The sequence below is a fragment of the Theropithecus gelada genome, chromosome 5, assembly GCF_003255815.1.
Source record: "Theropithecus gelada isolate Dixy chromosome 5, Tgel_1.0, whole genome shotgun sequence".
NCBI classification, from domain to species: domain Eukaryota; kingdom Metazoa; phylum Chordata; class Mammalia; order Primates; family Cercopithecidae; genus Theropithecus; species Theropithecus gelada.
The window spans coordinates 1,070,682-1,081,580 of record NC_037672.1 but is presented as its reverse complement, the minus strand read 5'-3'; the positions used below and the strand labels follow the sequence as shown (position 1 = coordinate 1,081,580).

Sequence of the window (10,899 nt, the reverse complement as noted above, 5' to 3'; positions counted from 1 at the left end):
GTTGGCGCGAGGCCGCCAGCTCCAGTGCGCGTGCGCAGAGCTGCCGTCGAGTTTGCGCAGGCGCAGAGCTGCCCGCCCTCGGGCCCAGCGCGTGGAGGCTGGTCCCAGCCTTGCGTGGGCCTCGCGTGGGCCCGGCCTCGCCGCTGCGGTCGTCTGCCTGGCATGGCCAACTGGGTGTTCTGTAATCGCTGCTTCCAGCCGCCCCAGAGGACGTCGTGCTTCAGCCTCACCAACTGCGGGCACGTGTACTGTGATGCCTGCCTCGGCAAAGGTCAGGGCGTCCGGAACGCAGGCTGGAGAGGGGAGGGGAGCGGCGGGCAGGGGCAGGGAACTCCGGGGGGTGGGGGGCTTGGGTGGGAAGGCCATGGGGGCACGTGGGGGGCCGCGGAGGAGACAGGGCGGGTGGAGAAGGGGAGGGGGCGGGGCCGCGGGGGGAGGGGGATGCCAGGGGAGATGCCAGGGGAACTCTGAGGGGAGGGGGACTCGGGAGGAGGGGCCGCGGGGGAGAGAGGGCGCGTGGAGAAGGAGGGGGTATGGGGGGGTGAGGGGCTGCGGAGATAGGGGGATTCGGAGGAGGGGCCACCAGGGAGAGGGCTCCCCTAGTGTGATGAGGGGCCGCTGGGGAGAGGGGGACACCGGGGAAGCGTTGGGGAGGGAGGTGGGGAGGGAGGGGCTGTGGGAGGGTGGGGGGAGAGGGGACCCCGGAGGTGGCGGGGGGGCTGCATGGGGGAAGGGGACGCTAGGGGAGGGGGCGGGGGGGATGTGAGAGGTCAAGGGGGTGAAGGGGGATACCGGGGAGATGGGGGCAAGGGAGACACCAGGGGAGGAGGGCGCGGGTGAGGGGCCGCAGGCAGGAAGGGGCCACGGGGGCGGGGGGGGAGGGCCGCCATGAGGAGCAGATGAGGGTGACGGCGGGGGTCAGGCCGCGAGTCCTGTCATCCCGGGGCTCTGGCTTGCAGGCTGCGGGTCCCGCCTGGAGGACCTGGGGGAGAAGGCGGGTGGACGGCAGCCTTAACGCTCGTGGAGGACTCTGGCCCTGTTCCACGGGCAGCGCTGGGCCCTGGTGTCAAGCGGACATCGCATTGTCAGGGAGGCGTTTTTCTTTCTATGAAAATTTTGTGTTGAAGTGATGTTTATGCAAGAACAAAAGCAAGAGCACGATGAGCTTTTACCAAGTGAACTTACCGGTGAAAGCAGCCAGCTGGGTGCCGGTGGCTCACAGCCAGCCCAGGGGACGCCCACTGTGCTAACCTCCATCTTCGGAGTTGGCCTTAGACCCATGGGACCTTGGTGAATGTGGCCCTACAACCAGCCCTACAGCAAAGCTGCTTTCCGTGGCTCCCCCTCTTTCTTCCTTTTTCTCCCTTACTTTCTCTCTTTCAAGGCAGAGCTCTGCTCAGTCGCCCAGGCTGGAGTTCAGTGCATGATCTTGGCTAACTGCAGCCTCAGCCTCCCAGGCTCAAGTGATCCTCCTGCCTCAGCCTCCGGGGTGGCTGGGGTTACAAGCATGTGCAGCCATGCACCCCTGATTTTTAAATTTTTCACAGAGATGGGGCTCCCTTTGGTGCCCAGGATGGTCTCCAATTCCTGTTCTCTAAGGATCACCCGCCTTGGCCTCCCGAAGTGTTGTCTTTGTATTTGTATGTAACTGTAGTTCATCTACTTTCATTGTTGTGTGGTATTCCATCGTATGGATACACCCCAAGTTACTTACCATTTCCACTGTCCATGGCCATCCGGGTTGTTTGCAGATTTGGCTGCAGAAATGGTGCCGCTATGAATCTTCTCGCTCCTGTGTTTGGTGATCTTAGGTACACATTTCTGTTGGGTGTGTAACCTAGGAGTGGAGTTGTTGATTTCAGGTGTGTATTTAAAAACAAAAGTCTCTCTGGCAGCCGGGTGAAAAGTAGATTGGAGGGAGATAGAAACTGTGGGAGAGACTGCAGCTGAGCACATGAGAGGTGATGGGGAGAAGTGATGGGTTCAGGAGAAGTTAGGTAGATTCAGCAGACTTGAGTCGGAGACAAGGGCTAGAGAACGGGACAGAGTTTCGCTGCTAGACAAAACACTGGAGAGGAGCCCAGTGGGAGGGAACGTAGCAGGGTGGGATGCAGGGCCCCTGAGCTCATGTTTGGACACGGCCTGTGTCCTGTGAGAGCCACCCAGGGGAAGACAAGAGGCAGTTGCCCGTGTGGGTCCAGAACTAAGACAGCCAGGAATACATTTGGGGAGTGATTAACACAGGATAATAATCCTAGATACTGGAGTGTGGAGAGCCCCAAAGGCAAAGGAAACTGTAAGAGACTATCTTGTTGGAAAGAGCATTTGTTGAAGGAGGTAAGGAAGATGTCAGGTAAAGAAGAGACATGTTGATGAACTGGACATCCCAGTGAAATCAAGGAATTGGTGTTTGAAAGTGTCCGTTGGACCAGTGAGGAGGGCACTGGTGACCCAAGATAACATTCCTCGAAGATAACATTGTTAGGAATGATGGAGACACACGTACCTTCGTGGTGTTGGGAAGTGTGAAGACAGGGCTCAGAGTGTCATAGCTTTCGAGGTCAGCAAAGCCTGCGTTGGCAGGTGACTGGTTAAGGGCCTGAGGCAGGTATAGATTGACAAGTTTGTCTAGCTCTTAAAGCCGGTAGTCTGAGTGCATTCCTCCAAAAAGCCACTGATGCTGCATGTTGGGACCACACCAAATCAAAGGACACACAAAAAAATGGTGAAAAGGGATGAAGGCTCTGGGCAGAGCCCTTACTGTAGCTCCGTAGCTGTCCAGTGGTGCATCACTCAGAGGGAAGCCCTTGTTTAGCTCTGACGTATATCCTTCCAAGATTTTCCTATAGATGCAGATTTTTAAAAGCAATACAGTGTGTCTATCATTCAGTTATCTGCTTTTATTTCTCAAACATGGACCTCCTTCCATGTTAAAATAAGTCTGTATCATCATTCTTTTTTTTTTTTTTTTTTTTTTGAGACACAGTCTGGCTGTGTTGCCCAGGCTGGAGTGCAGTGACGTGATCTCGGCTCACTGCAAGCTCCGCCTCCCAGGTTCACGCCATTCTCCTGCCTCAGCCGCCTGAGTAGCTGGGACTACAGGCGCCGCCACCACGCCCGGCTAATTTTTTGTATTTTCAGTAGAGACGGGGTTTCACTGTGTTAGCCAGGATGGTCTTGATCTCCTGACCTCGTGATCCGTCCGCCTCAGCCTCCCAAAGTGCTGGGATTACAGGCGTGAGCCACCGCGCCCGGCCTGTATCATCATTCTTAAGGTTGCATGATGTATCTTTTGGGTATCATACCATAACATATTTTCTGCTATTTTGCTATGAGATACCGCTTGTTCTCTTACTTTTTTTCCTTGGAATATATTCTTAGGGGTGGAGTGGCTAGGCTGCAGGTGTGCACATGAAAACTGACCCAAATGTGACCCAAACAGGCACAAAGGATGTGCCTGTTTCTGTTCCCTGTAGTGACACGTGAGCACCTGTTGTTCTTTCCTCTTTGGTGTCTCTTACTGGTGACCTTGACCTTCATTTTGTGTGTTTGTCGGCTGTTTGCATTTTTTCTATGTCTGTTCAGGTCTCCTCATAGCCTTTTATTGAGGTGTTTTCTTTTAATTGACTTGTGAGCACTATTTGTAGATCAGGCATCAACCCCTTTGTCTATTGGCTGCACGTGATTTCCTCTCTGTCTTGTCTGTTAATCCTCCTCCCTTGTAAGAGCTTTTAGATTTTTATGAGTCAGCTCTGTTAATCTTTTACTGCATGACTCCTGGCTGTGATGGTGCAGAAGAGGAATTTTCTTGCTCCAGAATTCGCAGTTAAAGAGCTGGAAGGGAAGGGACCTACTGTCAAGGGTAGATGTTTTTAGCATGAGGGCAACTTGAAGAAGAGAGGAAAGGAGACAGTTCTGGAGGCTGTTAGAAGGGGACCCCTCATTCCACAGTAGGACACCGTTCTGTGTGCTGGGAGCTGCGGACACTGAGGCGAGTGTGGATACACAAGTGAAAGCCTGGGCTTGGACTGGAAGAGATGCTCCCTCCAAGGCAGAAAGGAAGGAGGTAGAGTGAAGTGGGTTGTTCTGTGGTGGGTCAGTCTAGAGGAGAGGGCAGAGAAATTGAGGTAGGTCATGAGCCAGGGCTTCTTCTCAGTAGGTGATATGAGGGCCCTGGTTTGAACAGCCCCGTGGGGAATGGGGCAGAAAACACCCAGGAAAAGCAGGATTGCACAGCAGTGTTGCTGACTCAGCAGCACTGGAATCCTCAAGTCTGTGAATCCACCTCTCACTCCTCTCACTTAAGAGATGTTTTTCTCGTAGTTCTAGCTGCGCTGACCCAGAGGAAGGGAGAAATCCACCAGGCTTGTTCAGGTTTGGGCCTGGTGTCCTCCCTGGAATGACAGGAGCGTGAAGGCTCATAGTGCCTGGTCCGCTCTGGGCTCCAACCTGACTAGTGAGAAAATCAAGCTTGAGGTTCATTTTGAATAGTTAAACATTTTAGATTAAGAGATCACTATAAAGCCTAATCATGGGCTGGGCGTGATGGCTCATGCCTACAATCCCAGCTCTTTGAGAGACCGAGGTGGGCAGATCACCTGAGGTCAGGAGTTCAAGGCGAGCGTGGCCAACATGGCAAAACCCAGTCTCTACTAAAAATACAAAAATTAGCCAAATGGCCGGGCGCGGTGGCTCAAGCCTGTAATCCCTGCACTTTGGGAGGCCGAGACGGGCGGATCACGAGGTCAGGAGATCGAGACCATCCTGGCTAACATGGTGAAACCCCGTCTCTACTAAAAAAATACAAAAAACTAGCCGGTCGCGGTGGCGGGCGCCTGTAGTCCCAGCTACTCAGGAGGCTGAGGCAGGAGAATGGTGAAAACCTGGGAGGCGGAGCTTGCAGTGAGCCGAGATCATGCCACTGCACTCCAGCCTGGGCGACACAGCGAGACTCCGTCTCAAAAAAAAAAAAAAAAAAAAAAAATTAGCCAAATGTGTTGGTAGGTACCTATACTCCCAGTCACTTGGGAGACTGAGGCATGAGAATCGCTTGAACCCAGGAGGTGGAGGTTGCAGTGAGCCAAGATCCCATCATTACACTCCCACCTGGGTGACAAAGTGAAACTTTGTTTCAAAAAAAAAAAAAAAGAAAAAACTAATTATGGCCAGGCACAGTGGCTCATGCCTGCAATCCCAGCACCTTGGGAGGCTGAGGTGGGAGGATTGTTTTAGCCCAGGAGTTCGAGCCCAGCCTGGACAACATGGTGAGACCTTGTCTGTACAAAAAAAATAAAAATTAAAAATTAGCTGGCCGTGGTGGCACACGTCTGTGGTCCTAGCTACTCAGGGAGGCTGAGAGGGGAAGACTGTTGAGCCCGGGGAGGGGTCAAGGCTGTAGTGAGCTGTGATCATGCCACTTGCAGATCAGCCTGGGTAACAGAGCAAGACCTTGTCTCAAAAAATTTTTTTAATTTTAATTTTTAAAAAGCTTTATTGTGATAAATACCTGGGATAGACTTAGCCTTAAGTGTTGTTGATCTTTATGGTCAGTGTTTTTGTGCATATTTGCAAAGGAGGGGAAAAGGATGTTAGTTCTATAAATCCTTCCAACTGTACCAGAACCCACAGCCTCATCCTGTCAGAACATGAAAACCTGTGATATAATCCTGCTTATTTCTTGAAGAAACATTGTAAAGTCTGCGTGTATACATACTTAAAAGCAGTAGTCAGTCTAATATAATAAAGCCTATTTTTATCTTACAGGTAAAAAGAATGAATGCTTGATTTGTAAAGCTCCTTGTCGTACAGTTTTACTTTCAAAACATGTAAGTTGAAATCTATAGTATCTGCATCTTAATCACAGTCATATTTCCTTTTAAATTCGTTATTTAATTTTTAGTCATTTGTGGTGTCTAAAATTTTCAGTCACTCTGCTACGTTAACAAAGATATCTGAGTGATCAAAATGCAGTTAGGATTTAGTTTTTAAAACTTACTTTTTTTTTTTTTTCTTTTTTTTTTGAGACGGAGTCTCGCTCTGTAAAACTTACGTTTTAAAAACTGTCTTAGCTGTAGATTGACCTTATTCCTAGGTTGTTGAATCGTGCTGTGTTCCTAGAAATGAAAGTGGGTTAAATAGATTTCTTTAGCACCATACAAGCACCTGAAGCGGGTGATAGAGTTTGGATTTGTATAGGGGTCATATATAATTAAGAGTGTTGTTGGTAAAGTAAGTTTAAAATCAATTACTGCTGAAGACTTAAAACAATGCCTTTTGTTCTCTCTATAAAATACTCAGTTTAACTTGTTATTGGTATAAACAAATGATTGGTGTTTTCTCTGCCTGATCTCCAAAATGTGCATTTGGTCTGATGATTTAAATATAATAGTTGTTTTTCTCTGATTACAAACATAATACAAAGTTACACAACATTCATACAGTACAGGAGATTATAATGGCAAATGTGTAAGTCCCCAGATCCTGTTTCCCAGAGATGACAGTGACCAGGAGTTTGACACCTGTTCTATGTGTGTTATTGTGATTTACCTTTTCGTAAAAATGGTGTCTTCTCGGCCAGGCACGGTAGGTCACGCCTGTAATCCCAGCACTTTGGGAGGCTGAGGCAGGCGGATCATGAGGTCAGGAGATTGAGACCATCCTGGCTAACACGGTGACACCCCGTCTCTACTAAAAGTACAAAAGATTAGCCGGGTGTGGTGGCGGGTGCCTCTAGTCCCAGCTACTCGAGAGGCTGAGGCAGGAGAATGGCGTGAACTGAGGCAGGAGAAATGGCGTGAACCTGGGAGACAGAGGCTGCGGGTAAGCCGAGATCACGCCACTGCACTCCAGCCTGGCTGACAGAGCAAGACTCTGTCTCAAAAAAAAAAAAAAAAAAAAAGGTGTCTTCTCAGTTGACATCATATTTTGGGCACACTCACTCTTAAAATGACTGCATTATATTTTAGTATTTTCCTATCAGTGAGCCTTTGGATTTTTTTGGTTTTTCGCTGTTTCGAACAACCTTCCAGTGAACATTTTTAACCAGTATCTCTCCACGCTTGTAAGAGTATTTCTGTGACATAAATTCCTGAAGTGATGAAAAAGCAAGGGCAAAAGATGTAAATGTTTACACTTTTAACAGAAAATACTTTCTTTTCCTCCACACGTGTGGCAGCTTAGAGGCTCAGTGACTGCCTGCTTCTGCTCCTCACGTAGTGATCCCGCACTAAGCCCTGTCACATGGTCAGGCTGGAGGCTGGTGAGCCCTTAGCCTTACTCTAGCTTGGGTGGAATGTTCAGGTCGTTTACTTACTTTCTTGTTTCCTAGTAAATATATTTAAGACCATCCGTGTCTTTCTGTGCACTGCTATTCTATATCATTTTGAGTACCACTTTTCTCTCTTTTCTAAATAAACTCTAATCTGTCTTTTTATTTTTTTAACTCAAGAATTATTTGAAAGGATATGCTTTAGTTTCCAAGTGGTTAGATTTTAGCTCCCTGTCATTTTCATCGTTAATTTTTAGTCCTATGGCATTCTGATGAGAGAATATGGCTATGTGGGTTTTTTAATTATCAGGATTTTCACTGTGGTTTAATACATGGTAATTGTTCATATTTGATGGGCGTTTAAAAAGGCATGTGTTCCTTTCTGTGTGTCTGAGTGTGTGTGTGTGTGTGTGTAAGTAAAATTGTTTAAAATGTGGAAGTTGTTCCTGCTTCTTTTTCTCTAAACCATCACAGACTGTGTGGGCTCTTTCTTCCGTAGTCTCTTCCAAATACGGGTCTTCCTTTCCCTGTTGCTCCACCCCCCATAGGAGCTTCTGGTTCCTCCTCCTCTCACTCTGGCTTCCTAGAGCCTCTTCACCCTGCAGCCAGAGGGATCTGCGTAAATGCATCCCAACTTTCCAGGAGTCAATGCCAAAGTCCCCCACGCCTGTAGGCCCTGTGGCCTGGCCTCTGGCAGCCTCGTGGTCCCCAGGCAGCAACTGTGGGCTACAGCCTCTCCAGGAGCCAGGGTCTTCCACCTCAGTGCCTGGCTTTCCTGTTCCCTCTGACTGGAATGTCCTCTCAGATGGCCACAGGCTCCATCCCCCGCAGCCTTAAGGTGTCTACGGAATGTCAGGAGACATCACCAACAGCTCTGGGTCATGCTGACTTCTTTGACCCTGACCTGCAATAGAAGGGACGCTTTATATTATGGCAGCGTGTGCATTTGCACGTGGGTGCATCCGTGCATGAGCACTTCCGTGAAATCAATTTCACGAAGCAGTTCTTACCCTCGCTTAGTGCAGTACCCTCTGATCATTTCTATTCTCATGTTGTTTTGTCTTTAAAACAAAACATGTTATGAGTAAACTTCCCCAGACCTGATTGTGACAGACACCACCGTGTAAAAGTGACCCTCTGACGCTGTGTTCCTTGAGCTGGATTATTCTGCTTCGCACTCTGTGTCACCACCTAAGATATCTTTATATATTGATTTGTTTGTCATTAAAATGCTCCGTTACGACTGAACGCACAAAATAGGGCACCACCGTATTGGTTGGGTGGTGGATGGCCAGGGAGCAGGGCAGACTGAAGGATGTGCCTGGGGATGTGGTGGGTGGCCGGGCCACCGGCAAGGGAGACTCCGGTGAGCCCGGAGCAGAGCAGGGGCTGTGCTCCCCCCGCATCTGCCTCCTTGAGGAGGGAGAGTGTAAGCTAGACTGTGCCAGTTTTTACACACACGTGGAAAGGAGTAGCTATAGTAAGGAGATGAAGGATGAGGATGCCCCACAGTCATGGACACGCCAGTTGCTTTTAAACTCCAAGTGGTAAGAGATAAGTCTCGAGGGTAAAAGCCTTGAAAGTTGAGGCAGCACTTCTGCCTCACTTCACTTTTTTTTTTTTTTTTTTTGAGACGGAGTCTCGCTCTGCCGCCCAGGCTGGAGTGCAGTGGCCCGATCTCAGCTCACTGCAAGCTCCGCCTCCCGGGTTCACGCCATTCTCCTGCCTCAGCCTCCCGAGTAGTTGGGACTACAGGCGCCCGCCACCGCGCCCGGCTATTTTTTTGTATTTTTTTAGTAGAGACGGGGTTTCACCGTGTTAGCCAGGATGGTCTCGATCTCCTGACCTCGTGATCCACCCGTCTCGGCCTCCCAAAGTGCTGGGATTACAGGCTTGAGCCACAGCGCCCGGCCGCCTCACTTCACTTGATGGGAACCCCAGCAGGCAGAAGCAGGGCTTGGAGACAGCAGACAAGAGAGCTTCCCCAGAAGGCAGAGCTGCAGTCCAGCCCAGGCTCTCTCTGGGGAAGGAGCCCCCAGCACCCATCCTCAAATACCTCATGCCATGCACCTGTGTTCTTCCTTCTCCCTTGGTGCGGTGGGGAGTGTTTCTTAGTTTTCCTGCCCCGTGCCCCCATTAGACGTCAGGTCACAGCAAGGATGCAGACACGTTCGTTGTCTTTCTAGCTCGTAGACTGCAGGCCAAATCGGGACCCAGTTGCCCCAGCATCTGAGCTGGGCAGTGACAGTGGTGTTGGGGGTGCTCCACTCTGGGGGAGTGACTTTCTGTGTAGGGGAGGAGTGACCTGGATACCAGTGACCAGATGGCAGACCGGGCCAGGCTGGGCAGTCATCCCCACACCTGCTCCCTCTGTTCCTGGGCACCTGGCTGTACTCATTCTCCCCGTCTACCTTCCCATGCTGAAATGCAAGCAGGAGCAATGAAGGCCACTTCCAGGCCTGACCCATAAAAACAGCCTCCTGGCCAGCCCTCCACCGCCCTTCCGTCACCGTAGAAGCTCAGGAGAACAGAGCTGCTGTGGGCAGGGTGACCTGGGCCCAGGGCCTGTGTGGAAGGCCACCCACTGAGCCTGGTCTTGAACTATTGTGTGGGCAAGAAACAAGTGTCCCCACAATAAGCCATTGAGATTTGGGGGTTGTCTGATACACCAGTTGGCCTACATTCATCTTCTTATGTCCACATATATTTTGGAGGCAACTCGGCAATTTCCACACACATAGAATCCTGTTGGGATTTTTATTGTGCACTTACTGTTCTTTAGGGAGGCTTTGTGCATCAGTGTTAGTATTTTTCTTAGGTATTTAATGATTTGGACTGCTACTATTACAGTTTTTAGAAAATTACCTCTTAAGTGCTTGTTGCTAGTATATAAAAATGCAGTTGATTTTCTTAACTTTCACTAGTGACCTTGCAGAATTTACTTGATAACTCTGTTGGTTTATATGTAGATTCTGCTAGAACATTTACATATGCAAACATGTTATCTTTGAATAAGGACTGCTTTAGATTTCTCTTTGTAATCCTTATGTGCTTCCTTTTTTTTTTTTTATGGCATTGGCTGGGACCTCCAGTACAGTGCTGAATAGAAGTAGTGGCATTAGCTGACGCCCCTGTCCTTTTCCTGATTTCAAGGTCAAACTTTCAGTATTTCATCGAGTATCATATGTGCATCAAGTTTTTGCTAAGGTGCTTTTTAATCATCATGAATGGTATTGAATTTTGTTAATTTTTCTATAGTTATTGACTGTAACTATTAGCTTATTCTATAGCTGTTGAGATTATCATTTAATTATTCTCATTTATTTTGTTAATGTGGTGAGTTGCATTTATTTTTCAAATTTGAAACCCACATTAGATTCTAGGAAGAAATTCAACCTTGTAGTGATATAAGATAGCTTGTATCTGTAAGTAAATTCAGTTTGCTACTATTTTGCATGGGGTTTTTTGCACCTGTGTTCATATGAGAGCTGGACCTGTAAATTTTTTTTCTTGTAATGCCCCTTTCACATTTTGGTAAATCAGGTCTATTCTAGTTTCATAAAACAAGTTGTAAATTATTTTTATTTTTCTCTTCTCTGGAAAAGTTTTTTGTAAGATTGGGGTTATTTCTT

General features: G+C 48.8%; 1 protein-coding gene across 1 annotated transcript in view; it reads left to right on the top strand.

Annotated features, from left to right (window-relative positions):
* Nucleotides 1-70: 70 nt before the first annotated feature.
* RNF212 (ring finger protein 212) overlaps nucleotides 71-10,899 on the top strand; it is a 59,074-nt gene continuing 48,245 nt past the window's right edge. The window contains exons 1-2 of the mRNA XM_025385923.1: nucleotides 71-271; nucleotides 5,764-5,825. Of these exons, the coding sequence (XP_025241708.1) occupies nucleotides 163-271; nucleotides 5,764-5,825 (171 nt within the window). The 5' untranslated portion in view covers nucleotides 71-162. The remainder of the gene's footprint in view (nucleotides 272-5,763; nucleotides 5,826-10,899) is intronic.